The following is a 20,048-nucleotide window of genomic DNA, read 5'->3' on the forward strand; positions in this document are numbered from 1 at the left end:
ACACGGATTGCGCTTCCAAGGCAACAGTATTTTCCTTAGACTTCCAGGCATCTACATAAGGTAAACTGAGTAAAGTTTTAGTGGGTGGTGTTAAAGCTGCACTGCTCCTCATGTGCTCAATTTAGTAAGAGCCACTGTGGTGTGACAAAGAGAGGTGCTGTGGGCTAGGAATCAAAAGGATCTGAGTTCAAGTTCTAAGGACATCAGTTTCTATTTGTGCCACCCTAGGCAAGTGACTCATGTCTGAGATTCAGTGTTTTCATTTGTAAAAGGGTATCTGTCCTGCCTACCTCACAAAAACTGTATTTTGTGCATCAGACTGTATGATACATTACAATCCATAAAGTCAAAGTGCTAAACAAATGTCAGGGATTGTTAATAAGTCAATTCTCTTTTTGTACCTGTTTTCTCCTTTTTCAAATTAGGATAATTAACTACTCAATAATCACTTTCTGGCCTGTAGCAAGAATTGTAAAATAACTTAATTTGCTTCAAGCTTATGAGTAGGATGATTTCTGAAAAGTTTTGTCCTCTAAAGCTTTACAAGCACCTGAGAAGTTGTTACAGAGAATGGAGGGCTTGGGTTGGGGGGAATAACGTGATTTGAATTACATTTCCAGAAATGAAAAAGCATTTGCTAGAGTAGTTTTAGAAATGACTAATGGCTCTGAAGAAATCTTTAGGGTAACCTCAGGTAATTACACACCTGATTGCCATGCCCAGAGTCACAGTTCAGAACCAGGCTCTATTATACAGATTCTGTATCACAGAAATGTACACTTGAAACACATGTGATCCTATTAACCAATGTCACTCCAATAAATTTAATAAAATTAAAATAAAAAATAAAAAAAGAACCAGGCTTAGTATGGGGCATAATTATGTCCCCCTCCCCCAGTGTGAAGCTAAGTGCTGAGAGCCAGATATTAAAAGTTTACCAGCACACTACTGCTCTTCTGTCTACTTTTGCATGTTTCTTTTTTCATTAGGCAAGTATTTATTGAGTACCTACTATGGACCAGGCATTGAATAAAAAAGACATCAGCCCTGCTTGTATTATTTTCCCAGAGTTGCCATAAGTAACTACCATAAACTGGTTTGGCTTGAAGCAATAGAAATTTATTGTCTCACAGTTCTGGAGGCTAGAAGACTGAAATCAAGGTGTTGGCAGGACCATGCTCCTCCTGAAATCTGTAAGGGAATCCTTTATTGCCTCTTCCTAGTTTCTGGTGTTTGGCTGGCAATCTGGTATTCCTTGGTTTGCAGCTCATCAACTCTGGTCTCTGCCTCCTACGTTACACAGCATTTTCCTTATGTGTCTATGTCTTCACGTGGCCACCTTCTTGTAAGGACACCAGTCATATTGGATTAGGGGCCCACCCTACTCCAGTATGACTCTATCTTTTTTATTTTTTTAATTATGGTGAAAAACAATAGCATAAAATTGACCATATTAACAGTATACTGTTTAGACAACTCTGGTGGAGTGGGTTGCTGAGGGTAGTGGAAGAATTGAGCAAAAAGAGAAAAAAATGCATGGACACGGCAAGTGTGTTGATTGCAGGGGGAGGAGGTGAGGGAAGATAAAAGAGGGTATGGGGGTATCAATGGTGATGGAAAAAAGTAAAATAAAATAAAGAAAAATGAATAAAATTAAAAAAGATAAGTACTAAGAATGATGACAATAAGTGAAGTAAAAAGAATATATTGCAGTTATAAATGCTGAAAATTTTCTAATGAATTAAACTATTACTGGATGCTATTTTTTTCCTTGGGAGCATATGATTTAATCATAAAGTTTAGTCATTTGTAGCTTCAGATTTGTTTCAAACTACATATTTAATTGAGAATAAGTCCATCAACATTTGGTTTAAGTATTTTTAATTATTTGAAAGTAGTTTGTTTTTATTTACATGTGTATTTATTAGTGAAAATTATGATAGGTAGGGTTTTATATCTCTATGCAACTTTAATGAAGTATCAATAAAAGAAATGAAAAAAAGTAAGGATGAAGAAAGAGAGAAAAGGATTAGGGATGTGAATAAATATTGAAGAAAAAAAAGCAAGAAAAAGGTGGGAAGGGAAGACAGTAAGTAAACTAAAAGAACTTGGGGCTTTGGATTTTCCAAAGCAAATATCCGCCTTTAGATTCTTCCCCTGTACCCGTGAATCTGAAGGCAAGAGAAAAAAAGGCACTATCGCTGTTTACAAATTTTAATTCAAAACATAGGGAGAAATGCTCTAACTATGGAAAAAGGCAGACAAAGGTTGCTTCTGCAACAAAGACTACATGCTTCCTGTGTTTGTAGTGTGTGAGTATATATAAATAGGTAGGAAATTCCTGCTCTTTTTCTCACCTTTTAAATAACTAGTTTCTCTTTTTTCTTTTTTTGCCCAAGATAACAAAAAGATAGAAATGAATTTCTCTATACAGATGTATCAGCAATGATGGATTCCTAGAATTATAAACCTTACTGAGTCAGTAACTGTTAATATATGCATTTTATCTACTTTCTGTATGACTTAAGATGGAATCTTTCTTTAGAGCAATATATACCCTATAGAAACCTCTACTTCTGGCAGTTACAGGAAACTTAGGTTCAGTCTCCACATTATCTGGTAACTCATTCAGACTCCCAAAGCTCCCATCTACAATATTCCACACATCATAATCTTTCTTCGATTATAAAGAATACAAACCCAAATACAATTTGAACAATACAAAGCCATTATTACAATGGCTACCAATTTGGGTTTAAAAATTAATAAATAAAATCTGTAATCTTGATACTAAGATGAAAAAGGTATTCACACTAATCAAACATTCATGAGAGTGACAGCAGAACTTCTTGGCCAAATTCTAAAGGAAGTTTGATTCTATTTAATCTTATTGTATACTCTATACCTGGTAGTTATGCGTAATTAGCACTTTATAATAAAGGTTTCCACTCTGACCAACTTAGCTGGGATTCCCTAGTTTCCAGCACAACTATCTACCTACAATAGTCAGTATGCTGTGAGAAGCTTCTGGAGAACAAAACATTGCAACAGCAGAGCTTTAAATATTATGGATAAAAACCAAACTGGGCTCTAGCCCACTGCCTAGAGCATTGGCCCGCAAACTGAAGGGTCCCAGGTTCAATTCCAGGCAAGGGCATGTACTCCGGTTGCAGGCTTGATCCCTGGCCCCAGTCAGGGCTTGTGCAGGAGGCAACCAGTAGATGTGTGTCTCTCACACCAATGTTTCTGTCTTTCTCTTCCTTCCTCTCTTTCTGAAAAGCAATGGAAAAAATATCCTTGGTGAGGATTTTTAAAAAATTAAAATAAATAAAATATTCATTATTTTCTACTAAGGTGATTTTTTCATGACAGCACCTATACTTCAAGTTCCCTATGAGCTAACACTATTTTAGCAGGCTAGCATAGAAATCTAACTAACCTGTTTTATTTTCTATGGAGAAATGTATTATGGGTCTCAATTTGAGATGTCAGAAATACATCTCTTTCTCTTATTTATCTGTCCCCAATCCGATAGACAACAGAAACTCTCCCTCTTTCCTGGTCTATCTAAACAACTAATACCCCACTACTCTGTTGCTGCGAAACCATAATGCTGGTTCTTGGCAATTTCCAGGCCCACTCCCCTCATACTCTAAAACTGCTTCTCTTTTCTTTTTTCTAACTCTTGAATCTCTGACAACTGGAGGACTATTTCTGAAGCCCTCAGTTTTGGCAATATATTTACATGCCTCTCTGGCTTTCCTGACTAAGCTCTGGACTCTACACATTCTTCAGAATTTGGGAAGACTCCACAGGTGTAAGTAAAGGTCTCCCTCCACTGGTTTCTTACAGAACTCCATCTACTAGCTGGGCTGATCCCTGACATCCTTCCAAATATGTAAAATTAAACTTCAATGGTTCTGGAAGGGAAGGGGCTTGGCATGAAAGATGTAGCAACTAGGGCTACTGTTGAGAATGCAGAATGTACAGATTTAGAATATAGGCTAGAGAAAGGGAGAAAGGCAGTGTGATGGAGGGAAGGGAATAAGGGAGCAGCCCTGTCACTAATGTCCTACAGCAGTTTCTTTTCCTTCCCTGTTCCCCTGGGAGGAGGTCCATCCCAGGGATAGGGATCGACCTGCTGGCTGCCTACTGTTGCCTCAGACCTGAGTTTCTGTCCACCACACCAAACTGTAGAAAGAACACAGGTTCTTCACTTTTTCCTCTATCACTGGAATAAGCATCAATTGTTCTTAAGTTTTCTAAGGGTTACAACTGCTAGTCAAGATGGGAAAATAGAGGATAAACATTACTAAAAAAAAGAACAAGTTTTAAGAAGTCTCACATTAATCATTCTCCTGGTATTCAATGAAATATAAATTAAATCGGGCTCTGGATTTTCTCAAGCTTTAATAATTGCTTTCTCACCAGGGCCCTCAGATTTTCTGTATCCCAAGTTACTCCATACTTAGTCTTCTACTCCAATCTTTTTTTGAGTTTTCTATTTTTCAGGGATCCTCGGGTCTGGGAGTTATACAGTCAGACCCCTGAGATGGCCTTTCACTCCCCAGTTTTCATCACAGAAGACAGGAACTTGAGTGTGCTTTTGCTGTTGCTGTCCCCTGACTCTGCTACTTACTAAATGTATTAAATGATTTAGGGGAAGAGTTCCATAATCTCTTGAAGCCTCATGTTCTTCTTTAAAAAAAGAACAGTGGTTCCCTTGCTTACAGAATTATTTTGAGAACTACTGAGACACTATGTACAACATTTGGCATGTGGCAGGCATCCAAACAAACAATGGCAATTCCTATGGTCCCCATCACCCATCCTGCTACCACCATATACCCAGCCCCCAACTGGTAAAGATGCAAGGTGAGAGACAGGAAGCCAGAGCTGAGCCATGAACCACGTTTCCCTGACCACATCTCTTACTGCTCACCTACCCACACATTAAACAGAGAACAGGGAAGCAAAAAATACAGAAAGTCAGTCAGTTTGTGTATGATTTTAAGGTGGAATCAGGAAGTTAGGAAGACCTTAGAAATAGGAAAATGAGAAGAATGTTTTGTGGGCTTTTTATTAAAAATGAAAACAGCATTTAGCATAATGTACAAAATAAAAATAATATAAAGCCTATCTAAATATTTAAAGGAGTTTCTCTTGTTTTGAATCCAAAAGAAAGTCAGTCATAAGTATCAAGATAATATAATATTTGTAACAAAAAATGTTCTTCCAATTCTATTTTTTCACATTCCTAACTATATTTCCTATTTAAAACATTACATTTAGTTAACCCTTAGTTCATACTGGCAAGCTGTGGTACTGAAATATTCCATATAAATGGACATTTTACTTTATTAAAAAAAGCATACAAGTAAAATCCAATGCAGCTTCATACCTTACATACATAGCTCCTCTAACAGTCACATGCAGGACACATCTCTCCAGGCAAGATCCCTTTGTGCACTACTCTCTAACTAGCCCTGAAATCGTATCAGCCAGATCTTTTCCCCCCTCTTCCAGCTTCTTAGTAGAGGTAATAAACTACAGATAAGTGAGGCTTCTGCACAATTTTCCCTCTTCTTACTGAATCAAGCTTCCTTCAATTAGCAGTTTATAAAGTTGCTCGCTGCTAATCTCTCACATGTTTTTATCCCCTAACAATAGGCATGTTGTTCCCCAACTTGGAAAATTAACATTAACATCCTCATTGATTTGGCAGTTGTCGATGGCAGTCATTTTCCAGGCAGCCAACTTAAGGCCATGCACAGAGCTGCCTTTGTTGTGAGAAAAAAGATTTCTCTGAAGTTCATGGTGATGTTGAAGCTGTTTTGTACAACCCACTGCTCCTGGCTCAAATACATGCAAATAGCAGCAAATCTTCCATGAATAGTAGTATAGAGGGCGTTGAAAAGAGGGTTAATCTACTCAACAAGGTAACAGACTTGATAGTTTCTTCTGTGTTCTAAATTTTAACATATGAAGTTTTAAAATTTTACCAAAAATTCTAAAGTAAAGCAATTCATTTTCAAACCCATGTTCCTTTTTTCTCCTCTAAATTATTGTGAAAAGAAATCAAGTAGCTTTTCTTTGACATTTGTTAATTATATTCTAATAAAATCAACTTGGCAGTGTTCACTAGGCAAAATGTAACATTCCAAGGCAAGTACACTGGTTCTAGATAAAAGAAACGATATTTATATACTGTGTTTTTCCAGGTTGGAAAAAAAAGGGTGTGATGATTATTTGATAGCACTCCTTCCAAAAAGGTACATTAAGTTTTCTTTTCAGAAGAGGAATGGCAGATTGAAATCATAACTAATTTCCAAGAAAATGAAAGAGTTGTAGTTCAGGAAATCACTGGCAGCTTCGCTTAGCTGTTCTCTCTCCTTTGCAAGAAATTAAGACAATGGAAAACTATCCAAATCCAGGAACAAGATACAGATAGCCTGCATCTGATCAGCATGAACAGGCAGAGTTAAAAAGCAAAGTAAATTGAATTGTCAGTAACTATTTTTCACATCTGCAATCACTGGGAGCTAAAAGCTTATTTCTTCTCTTTGTGTTCATCTTTCAGAGCACAGATATCTGTCTTTTAACATCAGAAATCTGGTAGAGTTCAGTAATCTTTCATATAAGGTATGCCAAGGTTCTGATTTCATTCCTTCTGGCCTTCTCAAGGCGAGGAAAGGTAGATGGCTGGCAGTGGCCCTCTCAGGCATGGGGCGATCAGTACAGTGATGGTGGCCATGGAAAACTGGCCCTTCTTTTGTGCATCCAGTTGAGACTACAATGTTTGGGGTAGCACATATCAAGGACGAATTCTTATGAAATGTGAGCTTTGGTACATATCTCATTCTCAAATACCAGACTGTATTAGCAGGGTACTGCTTTTGCAAATTTCTTATGTTAAAGTCCAAGAAACAGATCAAATACACACTCAGAAACATCTTAATCCAAAATGCACTCTCTTTGGAATGTTTTCAAATAGCAACGAAATATGCACAATTAATTAATGCCTTAATGACTTTTTAAACTGTTCTTACAACTTTTTCCAAGTCTTTTGAAAACACACAACACACCCTTGCCCAGGGCCTAATGTCTGCCTTGGATATATCCTGCAGGATTTGTCTGATTTGGGGGAAGAGTATTTAAATGTTATAAGAAATCACAGACATACTATTCCATTTAGGGTTCCTAAAAATTTCCACTGGCAGCTCACTAAATGTCTTAATCTCTTTATGAAAGAGCATAGAGTACTATATTACTGTACTTTTAAGAGTTAAGGATTCTACCTCAACCTGTTCAGTCTATTTATATTATTTTAGGTGCCTATCACACATATGACAACCTCTTCCCTAGGAGTGAGTCATCTGCCTTCTAATTAAACAAAACAATAGGATTTTGTTATGTAATACTGATTTTCTAGTTTTTCTTTTCTAACCACTTTTTACTAATTTAACTAGACAAAATATCCTTGATATTACTTTATATATTTGTAGTCAACATATTTTTCATAATCTTAGTGAATAGTGGGTTGGAAATTGGATCTTTAAGTATTTTGCATTAATCTCTTCCCACTTGAAAATACTTTTACACACTTGAAAACATTTGAAAAGTCTACAGTAATTGGATAATTTGAGATCATAACTAAAACTTCAAATGAACCATAAATTATAGCTGCAAGGGTCTTTGGTGATTAATTATAGAAACTAGGTTTCCTGGCATTCTTTAAATTCAAGGGGAAACTTGTTTGAGTGGGTTAACCTGAAACAGTCCAATTCCAGAAACAACAAGAAAAGCAAACACTAATAAAAGACAGAGTGCAATTTAATCTTTTTCCTGCTTAATCCAAGAGAAGAGAGAAGAACAAAAGGACTAGAGAGACTTAGAAAAGTTTCTAAAACAAAACAAAAAGCACAGTATCTCTCCTCTCCATCCCCATCTTTATTTAAAATTAAGTAAAGTGTCAAGGCAGTATAATATGTTAAATGTCAAATGAATAACTAGACCTACACTATCCAATATCGTAGCCACTAACCAAGTGGCTACTGAGCATTTGAAATGTTGCTTGTTCAATCTGAAGACATAGAGCTAAAATAATCTCATTTAATATTTTTATATTGATTGCACATTGAAATGATATTTTTTTCATGTTTTGGATTAAATATATTATTAAAATTAATATCATGTGCTTGTTTTACTCTTTAAATGTGGCTACTAGAATATTTAAAATTAAATATGTGGCTCACATTAGGCTCACATTATATTTTTTACTGTATAAAGCTAGACAAGACAGTAAGTACTATGAAGCCAGAAGAAGAAATCACTATGTCTTGAAGAGCATGAAGATACCACACTGAAAGGAAGGAAAGGAGAAAAAAACAGGAACCATATTATATGAAAAGAAAGAAGAGGGATCCTCAAGATCACTAGATGAGGGGGTATTCTGAAAGAAATTATTCCTCCTCACGTGACAGTAGAAAGTCACAGTCCTGAAAATACACATATACAGAAACGGGAGAAATCAAGCAGCCTATCTTCCACAATGAGTTAGTTAGAAAGCTGCAAGACTTGCAGGACACAAAAAGGAACTTGGTTGTTTTTGTTCACTGCTCTATCTTCAGTACTCAAGAGTGTCAGGCATGTAAGAGACACCTAAAATAAATATTTGTTAAATGAATGAATGAGCTAATTAACTACTCTAGAAAACGGTGGTGCTTTCCTGTAAACTTTAAGGCGGGGACACTAGGAGAGGCAGTAAAGAGGGAGAGCGTTAAGAAAGGAGAATGCATGCATCCAGCCATATTAGTAACTGCCAGAGCTAATTAGGCTCACTTCTTGTATCGTTCAAGAAAATGAGGTGAAAAGATTAAAATACAAAACCAGTCTCTCAACTCTGCATAATTTTGGATCTATTACCTGAGGACTTGAAGTGAAGGAATACACCTCCCTCAGCATCGAAACCGCAATTCCGCTCGGAGGAAAAGCAGACAAGGCTGCATCCACAAGGGTAGGAATAGCCCCATCTTCCAGGGTCATACACAAATGGCAGCAGCACCCCCCCTAGAGACGACGAGTGGTCTTCCTCACACGAAAAGGAAGGGTTTTTTCCTTCTCCCTGTCTTCTCCCCTATTTCCTCCTAGAATATCTGGAAATACACCCTGACATACAGAAAAATTAGAGACCTGGCATAGTCTGATATGGAAATGGTTAGGTGAAAAATACGCATGTATACCCAAAGGGTAGAGAAAACTAGTTTCTGTTGGTTTTACTATATTATGTACTACAATTGTAGTAATGGACAACCATAAAACAACATACACAGAGCTCTGAACGAGAAAATTCTGACCCACAAGTTTTCTACCCAGCTAAATAGTAATTCACACATGAAGGCAAAAGGAAGAGAGTTTGTCCACGTTTTACAAAAATTTGAATTATGTCTATTTAAAACATATGACAGACTATTCATCAAGTCCTAGTTTATGCATACAATTCTTTAAAAGATTACTAACAGCCCGGCCGGGTGTGGCTCAGCGCTTGAGCGTCGACCTGGGATCCAGGCGATCGGGGTTCGATTCCTGGTCAGGGCACATGCCCAGTTGCGGGCTCGATCAATGACTCTCTCATCATTGATGTTTCTGCCTCTCTCCCTCTCCTTTCCTCTCTCTGAAATCAATAAAAATATATTTTTTTTTTTTAAAAAAGAAAAGATTACTAACAAAATATAAAACTATGTATTCCTTTCAAATCACATAAGAAAAATGTTAAAGAAAATATATTTAATGTTGGGAAGAAAGCAAAGAAAACAGAAGACGGAAAAGAAGACAGAAAAGAAATAGAAAACATTTTAAAATCTTTCAGATTACCAATTATACAGTAAATACATTTACCAATTAAAAATCCCTTGGATATGATTTTTTTAAGTGTCTACAAGTGACACATTTAAAACAAATAGAAAGTTTAAGAGGAAAAGGTAAAGATAAAAAGAAAACAGACTTGCCCATCCGGGCATGGCTCAGTAGTTGAGTGTCGACCTAGGATCCAGGAGATCGAGGTTTGATTCCCCATCAGGGCACATGCCCGGGCTTTCTGGCTTGATCCCCAGTAGGGGGAGTGCAGGAAGCAGCTGATCAAGGACCCTCTCCCTTCCTCTCTCTGAAATCAATAAAGATATATTAAAAGAAAACAGGTTTTACATCAAAGTAGAACCCAAGACATAAAAACATTACATGAGAAAAGAAGATTGTTTTTTTAAATCCACAACTCATACAACTTCATGTGCTAAATAACAGTGCTAAAATATATACAATGTAAAAACTGTTAAATATGTAAAAAGAAATGGCTATAAATTTAGAAGTATATAGGAAGGCTTTTTAGACATGCAATTATAGTTGGCAAAAATATAAATAAGGTTAAATAAAAGTCATTTAATGTCAAATAATACAAAACGTGTATAACTGATAAGAGTTTTAACTTAAAAACAAAAGTAAAATGATAAAAATTGGGTTTTTTAAGAATGTTCTTTTGTATAGTTATGTGAAGGATAAGAGTGAAAGGACTGAAAATAGGAAGACAATCTTCCTGAATAAAAGAATGAATGGTAATCAAAATTCCACTGCCCAGGGTAGTCCAATAATTAAATACATTTCTAGGAAATGTCACCTTAAGAAGGCTTATTCCCATCTGGATGTACAGTTGTTTAATCTTTATAGTAAGAAGTACTTTCACATTAGTATTACTTTCACCACTGTAACAGATAGGAAGGACAGTGATATTTAGATAAGAACAAAAGAGAAACTCTTAGAAGCTAGAAAGGAGCATGACTCAAGGAGGGAAATTCCTATTGTTGGTGTATAAAATTCTCTATATATGCCAACTAAGAATTCGCTTCCACATTCAGCCTTTCTACTCCTTCCAAGAGACCAAAGCTGAAGAAGCAGCAACAGACATGAATGTGAAGAGCATGACTATAGTCTTGGCTGTGATACTCTGTGCTACAGCTCTTCAAGGTATATGGTACTTTTTACTTCTCAGCCTATAAATCTCTTTTCTAATTTGTCAAATGTCTTTTCTTCCACTTTTATACTAAAAGATATACTAAATTTTTATTTAACCTCACACATCAGAAGTTACTGCAGCTTTGACAGAGAATGTAAGAAATGTGTGAGGCATTAAGAGATGATTATTGAAACTAGAGATGATAAACTTCATAGAACTGTTTTATTTGTCTACAAAATCTGGTAAGAGCCTTCAGCAATCATTTAAAATGTCTGTTAAAAAGAGTTTTGAGAGATAACGTTACTAGCTTCCTAGAAAAATTCTTGAGCACATAAACAAGAGACAAATATGCTTGCTCTCTAATAAACTTCTTCCATACTTTCCTCTATTCTTTAATGATCTACTTACACATTTAAAGAGAAAATCATTAACATATTACTAAAGCTCCTTTCCCAGTAACAGCAGTGCCAAGTGCTATTTGACAAATTACCATCTTTATCCTTAATGGAAATCTGGCTCCCATTCTTCACCAGGGTTATAAACCAGTCATCTGCTGCAATCAGAACCATTAGTAATGGATGCTATGATCCATTTTAGGTTTCCCAATGTTCAAAGCGGGACGTTGTCTTTGCATAGGCCCTGGAGTAAAGGCAGTTAAAGTGGCAGATATTGAGAAAATCTCTGTAATTTACCCAAGTAACAACTGTGACAAAACAGAAGTGATGTAAGTAATGGAATTACTAAAGATGACAATGGTAGAGGCATTTGGGTTTTTTTTTGCTTATGCTTTTCCATCTAAAATTTAAGACTGTTTTGGATCTTCCCTTAATAGTATCACCTTGAAAGCACATAAAGGACAAAGATGCCTAAATCCCAGATCAAAACAAGCAAACATTATAAAAAAGGTAGGTTACGAGATTACTTCTGTTTTATAATGTTTTATCCATGACAGATCTTTTGAAAAAATAGACAACTGCAGAAAAGATTCTATGATCTTGTGTGAAGTGTTTTGATAAGGGGTCTTTGGTTATAGTTTTTCTTTCTTGCTATATGTTTTTATAGGTCAACTCTTAATCACTGAGAAACAAGAACATCCCAAGCTTATAGAATTCTAATTTTCTCATTACAGGAAGTTGAAAGAATGAATTTCTTAAAACATCAAAATATCTGAAGCCCTGGAAAAAAGGATATGAAAACTCAGAACAAGTCTAACTGTGACGATGAAATGACAAGAATTCTGTAACACGGAAATGACTTTCCGCTCCCTATTGCAATGCACATTCATGCATTTGCAGGTTAGGGAACTGTCTAGAAAATTTGATGTTTATAATTATTCTGTTGTGACAATGAAAACATTTCTGTCTCTCTAAGTTATCTGTCTGTACTTGATTTATATTCCATATTACAATTTGCAGTTATAATGGAGACATTATTACTGAAGTCAAGATCATATGAGTCAAAAGCATCCATGTATATAAGAAATATTCCCCTTAAATTTTTAATGCAAATCCACATTTCTTTTCCCAAAAACCACACAGCACATATATATCTAGGGAAAAAGTTCTTATCTATCATCTTGTTTTATAAAAAGGCTGTAATTCATGAAATGTACTATGAAAAAAAACTATAAGCTAAGGGAAACTGGTAAGAAGGCAAATATTTCATAACTGAATTAGCAGCTCTGGTCTTAATTTGATTTTAACAACTTTGTTTCTCATTGATATGTTTTAAAGTAAGGAGGATATGTATGTTTACTGAGCATTTGGATTTTATCTATTTTTATAAATTACAGCAATATTTTGGACACATTTTAAATATAAAATGTTTTTGTCTACCAAAAAAAATGTTGAAAAATAAATATATGTGCATATGTGGTAATCACCTTTACTTTCTGTGATTCTTTTTCTTAGGAAAATATATAATCTTATCTTTTTAAGTCATGCCTATACTTAACAATTTAGGGATATCAAAATGATTTTTTCTAATAAAGTACCACAACTTCTTTTATATTGATGGGTATAGGATAGCCAACAATTAACATTTACAGCACACAGAGATAGTATTTGGACAACAATATAACAATGAGGGGTTCTGAGGTCTCTGCTCTAGTGGGAGATTGTGACCTGAGGGGTCTGGAAAAGGAGATTGCTCTGAAATTCCAAAGGTGTGTTATCTTAGATGCAAAGACAAAAGAGATGTTCAGCTGAGGTAAAGATTGACCTTTGTCAAGGGAGATACAGGCCTAGGACATGACTACACACGAGAACTCACTTTTAGTTAGGAAGTTTTCATCTCAGACCATCCTATGTAGTTACTTTAGGTCTCTAAGTTTGTAAGGCTCTCTTTGCAGATCTCTTCTAAGCTTGTCAGATTTAGTATGTGGCCCCTTTTTTGTCAACACTTTGTAATATAGAAACAATCATGTGTCTTCCAAAAATTTGATATGCCTGTAACAACTTCACCTTGTTTTTCAAAAAGCATACAGCTATCTGTCATCACACAGAATTGTTTAGAAATATATTTTAATGGGTAGCTGTGAAGGAAAAATTGTTTCTTTTTTTAAGAGGTCTTCCTAAATCCAAAACCCCTTCTTACTTGGGGCAAATTCCTTATTATGTGAGTCTTGGTGGGAGGCAAAAAAGGAGAAGCCAAAGGAAGATCTTTCCTGGTAGCCAGAACAAGGTCTCAGCCAGGCCACTCCTACCCTAGACTTTGAACTCCAGCTAACACCTCAAGTAACCTATCAGTAAGAAAATTACTTAACCTGGCAGTAGTAACAGTGTAAGTCCTAACACATGTTTGTGTAGCATGACTAGCCAGTCTTTCTTGCCACCTAGCTCCCTTAGGTTTTTATCCATTTCCAAACCTGATTCTTCAGTCTTCCTTTGGATTCTTCAACTACCAATTAAATTCCTTTTCTGCTGAAGTTAGCCAGAGTTGATTTCTCTGCATGACCAAAAACCTTAGCTGAGACAGCATTCTTTATATAGATACCTATACATTTGAAAAATAAAAATATTTGTTACAGAATTACCAAAAAAGGGTTTCTCTGCTTATTTGAAAAAAAAAAAAAAAAGAACAATTTTACAATATGGAACAATCTTGAAAACTTTATGCTAAGTGAAAAAAGCCAATTACAAAAGGCTGCATGTTTATGATTCCATTATACACAATGTCCAGAATAGGCAAACCTAGAGACAGAAAGTAGGGTAGTTATTGCCTAGGGATAAGAGATAATAATAAGTGACTGCTAACAGATACGGGGCTTCTTTTGGGGGTGATAAAAATGTTCCAGCCCTGGCGGGGTGGCTCAGTTAATTAGAGTGTCATACCATACACCAAAAGGTTGTGGGTTCGATTCCCAGGCACATACCTAAGTTGATGTGTCTCTCTCACATCGATGTTTCTTCCCCCACCATCCCCTTTTCTCACCCCCATTCTAAAAAAAAAAAAAAAAAATCAATGGAAAAAATATCCTCGGGTGAGGATTAAAAAAAAAGAGAGAGAAAGAACAATTTTAATGTACCTTGTATGTATCCTTCCCATTGATATCAAAGAGCCAACCATAAAGCAGATCAGAACTGACAGAAAAGTAAACAGCAGAGGGGGATGCCTGGAACCTAACAGGCCCTCTCATTGACTGGCTTTTTGACGGGTGCCTACAAGCAATAATAAGAAGCCAAAACGTTATCCAGGGGATTTATATATAAGTTTATATAACCTGTATCATATATTTATACTGTGATATAGGATATAGATGTATACAGTATAAACATATGACATATAATAAATAGTATAAATTTATAATATAGTATAAATATGAATATATTAAATACAGATATATACTATAAACACATAACATATAATATAAATATATTATATATCATAAATCTACATAAGTTTCTATATAGAAATGGGACTTCTATATAAATTCCCAAGATAGTTTCAAGACTTGGGGCTAATATTTTACTATTTTCAGGTAATTTTTTTTTTTAGAGTATCTTTAAAAATAAAAATTCATTGAGTTAGCACTACATGATAAATTTTTTAAAGTAATGAGTCCCCTAGCATTGTCCCACACTTTGGGAAATACTGGTCTGAAAAGTAGTAAGAGCAATATGTTAAAAGAATTACCATATGACCCAGCAATTCTACTCCTAGATACAGGTTGCCCCCCCCAAAAATGTATACACACTTAACAGCTGACAGCGCAATTGATGTTTCTTTTCAGATTTAACCCATTGGAATTAATAATATTGGGGAGGAGGAATCTTAAGTATGTAGTTCAGTATGATGTAGTTCAATAAGTGCATGTTATTCCATGTTTTAGATCATCATTTAGTTTTCTTCAAGCTGTTATTGAGTATTTTTCTTATGAAATTAATAATTCAAAGTGTGTATACTTTTGGGGGGAACCCTGAATATACCCCAAAGAATTGAAAACAGTTGTCCAAGCAAAAATCTGTACACAAACGTTCATACCGCACTATTCACAACAGCCAAAAAGTAGAAACACCCAAAATGACCATAAACAGATTAATGGATAAAGAAAAATGTGGTACATAAACACAATGGAATATTATTCAGCCTTAAAAAGGAATGAAATATCAATACATGCTACAGCATAGATGAATCCCAAAAACATTACACTAAGTAAAAGAAGCCAGACACAAAAGGCAACATATTGTATGATTACATTTATATGAATGCCCAAAATAGGAAAATCCATGGAAACAAAAAGCAGATTAGTTGCCAGGAGCTCTGAGAAGGAGGTAATGAGAAATGACTGCTTAGTGATTACAAAGTTTCTACTCCAGATGATGAACAAGTTCTGGAAGTAGATAATGGAGATGCTTACACAACACTGTCAATGTACTTGATGCCACTGAATTGTACACTTTTAAATGGTTAAAATGGTAACTTTTATGTTGTGTGTATTTTATCACAATATAAAAGTAATGACTACACTAAGGTGGTAATGGTTGAAAATAGAAATATAACAAGATTACATTGCAAAAAGAGAATCAGTAAGACTTAGTAACAGATTGTAAGTGAAGGTTGAAGCTGAGGAAAGAAATCAAGGAAAATGCTAAGGATTTAAATCTGAAGTGGAGGCAGAGAAGGAAATCAAGACAAGAAGCTGAAGTTTTGAGGTTTGAAAGAATAGTACTGCCACTAACAGGAACAGGGAGATGGGGAAGATGTGGTTGGAGGGTGGGGCAGATTGAGTTTTAAACATACAAAACCTGAGATGCCAGTGATTTAGAAATTCAGAACTGTTTCCTCTAATTAACCAAGAGAAGCTTTCAAACAGATGGATAGTTTTGGATAATACTGCTAGAAAAGGAAAGATTAAAACATTTAATTACTTTTGGCTATTGAGTATTGTGTTTAATATACTTAATATACCCATATAGAATTAATATACCTCTTTAGTATGTTTCTTAAAGATTTCCAGAACCAACAAATATATATCTTTATGATGCAGTCAACTCATTCTGTGGATTATAAATAGTACACTCTCAAACACAACTGTGTGGATTATTGGGCATAGAGTGGGGGCGGGGCTGCGAATGCAATGTTTATAGCTTTTCCTTGCCTTGTATGCAAATTTCATTAGAGGCTGAGACCATTTATACACTGCAACTATAGCTTCACTTAAGTACCAAAGAAGGATAACTACACTTCCTGGAAATCCTGGCACCATAAATGCAGATGAAGTTGCTTGGTACAGCTCAGTAAACTGGTGGTATACAGGAAATACCCTGAGGTGAACTGCTATAGACATTACATAATTCCCCACAAATCCTAATTTAGGTTTGTCTTTAAATTGTTCACAAAGAAAAGAAAAATGCTCAGTAACAGCTTGAAGAAAACTAAATGATGACCTAAAACATGGAATAATATGCACTACTGAACTACATCATACTGAACTACATACTTAAGATTCCTCCTCCCAAAAAAACACAACAATGAAATTAAAAGCAGATCTTATCTACAGCTTTTGTTTAAAAATGCGACAAAACTGTCATAAAATTCATATGAATTTTATTTAAATCTGATTTATGGGAGGGAGGGGGAAATGCATCATACCAAAACACACTTTTATAGTGCTCTCATATGTTCTCTCTTCCCCAAATGATTGTCTGTCACATTTATAAAAGTCCTCCCAAATGCATGAGTTCAGGAACATAGTACTCTATTTCAAGGTACGTTCATCTCTGTTATCTACAGCAATTCCAAAATAAGACCAGGGCTGCTCCTACCTCTGCCTCTACCTTGACCCTGGGCCTCTCTTCCACAGAGCCATGTACACTTACGGCCTACCTGCTTTGGTTTCATCACACCCTAACATTTTGAAATTACGATCACCTAAATTGCCTTTAATATATATATGTCAATACAAACAAATATATCTACACACACACACACACACACACACACACACACACACACACACACACACATTCCATTCAGCGCATTAAAAAATAGGAAGCAAAGCAAGGACTAGAAACCTCTTGCCATTGATATTCATCATACAATCCATATCACATTCGATTTCTTCAACTCATCCCTTTCTCTCCTGTCTCTATGGTTAAAGCTTTAGTTCAGGCCCTAGTTGGCGCTTATCCAGACTACTCTAAGAGCCTCTTTAGTCTCCCGGCCTCCATCTCCCACCTACCAACAGAGCTCCAAAGGAACCTTTGACAGAGTCTCCCTGGCCAAGCTTTAGCTTGCTCCTCTGAACCCTCTTCTCAACAAGGCCCTGACCCTTGGGCTCCTGTGTTCGTCTTTGCAGAATCCAGTTTTAGTAAGAATCATCCACCCTTGATGTCTGATTATTCTCCATATCTGGTCAAATTCCTCGTCTCCCACCATCCCCACTGAAATGTGATTACTTTGGTCTACCTTCAGCAAGAATCCTGTTACATCAGTTCAGCAAAAATTACCCAACCCCCTTAATAATTTTCCATCCACTAACATCTATCCCCCAAACACACATACACTCCTTGGCTATAAATCTCTGCTTTTCCATGCTGTATTTGGAATTGAGCCCAGTTCTATACTGAGGTCTCTTTACTCCTATTGTAGTAGTTCCTGAACAAAATCTGTTTTCACCTTTTTAACTATTGTAGAGCTATGGTTTTCTTTGACACCTTCTAAAATGCCAATCTGTTATTACTCTCCTTTTAAAATCTTTAATACCTTCTCACTGTCTTCAGAATAAAGTTTATATTGCTTAGCCTACCTCTCTGAATGCTGCTACTGTAATCTCCTTGAACTCTCTACTCCAGTCATTCAATTATTTGCCATTTCCATGCTATTTTCTATCTGAAATGCCCTGTCCTTTACCCATCTGTCCAATACCTACTCATCTTTCAAGACTCTGTTCAAGAGTTACCTACCATAATCCTTTCCTGAGGCATCCCACACATACACACTTTAGAATAGATCACTCCACCTTACCACCTCCACTAAGACATGTCATTCTTCTTATCTGCTTACAATGTCTTCCACTCCTAGGAGATTCCAAGACTCCTTTCAGCAATCATGGGATCTCTTTGATGGTTTCTGAAGTATCATGCACAACAGTGTGAATGAACTTAATACCGCAGAACTGTACACTTAAAAATGGTTAACATAGGCCCTGGCAGGGTAGCTCAGTTGGTTAGAGCATTGTCCCCATACACCAAGGTTGCGGGTATGATCCCCGGTCAGGACACATGTAAGAATCAACCAGTGAATGCACAAATAAGTGGAACCACAAATCAGAGTTTCTCTCTCTCCTGCTCCCTCCTTCTTTCTCCTCTCTCTAAAATTAATCAATTAATAAAATGGTTAAGATAGTAAAATGTTAGGTTGTGTGTATTTTACAAAAGCAAGGGAATAATAAACACAGAATTCAAGATAACAATTATCTTGGGGTTGGAAGAGCAAGGGGATGGGGTAGGGAAGGAACACAGCTATATTTTAAGTTACTGTTTATGTTCTAGTTGTTTTTGGGTGGTGAGTTCATGGGTCTTCATTGTATTACAAATATATAAATATGTATATGCATGTATGGATCAGAGATGACAATGTGTGTATTATGAACCAAAATGATGGTTAATCCAAATCTGTACGCCTGACATTCATTAAAAATTAATTTACCATAAAATCCTCATTTCAGAGAAATAGTACAAATAAGTTTTAGCCTCCTAGTTCCTCCTTTGGAGAGATGCCAAAGAAATGTGGCATAATTATGCCACTCCTTTTCTGAGACATTTATTTTAATAAGAAATACTGGAAGTTTCCAAGAATCTCAAATTGTAGTAGCATTTTGGCTTAACAGAGTGATCGATAAATTTAAATCAGCCTGCAGTTCAGAGAGCGTCACTGAGTTGTTAATCCAGAGATCAAAGAACTGAAAGGGGGGAGATGGAAACATTATGATTAGTGAATTAAATTGAATAGCTGAAGTGGTAGGAGATAAAACCAGAGGACAGGCAGGGAAGATAGAAAGAGGTGGGAACTGGTTTCCTCCCTATCCCCCACCATATTTCTCCCCGCCCTCTTCTCCCCTCCCGGTTTCTGTTTCTGTTTCTGTTTCTTTTCTGTTTCTTTTCTTCGTGTCTCTAGTAGGGCAGGATGACTATGGATTAAGATATATTGATAAATACCATTATAGGGGGGTTTCAAGTTATGCACTGTTCTTAATACAAAGAGTTTGGAGGATAGCTACTTTCCATATTAACTGTCCACATAAACTGCTTAGTATTGCAATTAATTTTATTAAAATTAATACTATATATTTTTTTGTTCTAGGCTGTGCTTTTGAAAAAAAAATTATCACCTTGAATCTTAACAACCACTCTGTAAGATGTACCTGTTTTTTAGTGAGCTAAAATGGGATTCCATAGCAAGATTCAAATTCAAGTAGTCTAATTTCAGAGTCTCTTAACCACTCTACTATATTACCTCTCTGAGCTGCTTTTGTCAGCGGCCTCAATTGACAAAATCTATGGCACCACTCAACGAATCAGGGCACCTGGTCATCTTAAAT

The 20,048-nt window shown here is 35.9% G+C and overlaps 2 protein-coding genes across 2 annotated transcripts in view; one reads left to right on the forward strand and one right to left on the reverse strand.

Annotated features, from left to right (window-relative positions):
- Positions 1–5,455, reverse strand: part of ART3 (ADP-ribosyltransferase 3 (inactive)) — a 46,868-nt gene extending 41,413 nt beyond the window's left edge. Inside the window, exon 1 of the mRNA XM_087816354.1 lies at positions 5,402–5,455. The gene's annotated coding sequence lies outside the window, so the exon portion shown is untranslated. The remainder of the gene's footprint in view (positions 1–5,401) is intronic.
- Positions 5,456–10,955: 5,500 nt separating this feature from the next.
- Positions 10,956–12,176, forward strand: CXCL11 (C-X-C motif chemokine ligand 11). Its single transcript, XM_016207512.1, has 4 exons — positions 10,956–11,016; positions 11,603–11,729; positions 11,838–11,910; positions 12,135–12,176. The coding sequence occupies exons 1-4, from the start codon at positions 10,956–10,958 to the stop codon at positions 12,174–12,176; spliced, it is 303 nt and encodes a 100-aa protein (XP_016062998.1).
- The last annotated feature ends 7,872 nt before the right edge of the window (positions 12,177–20,048 follow it).

The sequence above is a fragment of the Miniopterus natalensis genome, chromosome 1 (genome assembly GCF_054644295.1).
Source record: "Miniopterus natalensis isolate mMinNat1 chromosome 1, mMinNat1.hap1, whole genome shotgun sequence".
In the NCBI taxonomy this organism is placed as follows: domain Eukaryota; kingdom Metazoa; phylum Chordata; class Mammalia; order Chiroptera; family Miniopteridae; genus Miniopterus; species Miniopterus natalensis.

Coding starts and splice junctions, on each gene's coding strand:
- CXCL11 (XM_016207512.1), top strand. CDS start 10,956: ATGAATGTGAAGAGCATGACTATAGTCTTGGCTGTGATACTCTGTGCT. Junction 11,017..11,602: donor CTGTGCTACAGCTCTTCAAG/GTATATGGTACT, acceptor GATCCATTTTAG/GTTTCCCAATGTTCAAAGCG. Junction 11,911..12,134: donor AAGCAAACATTATAAAAAAG/GTAGGTTACGAG, acceptor TTCTCATTACAG/GAAGTTGAAAGAATGAATTT.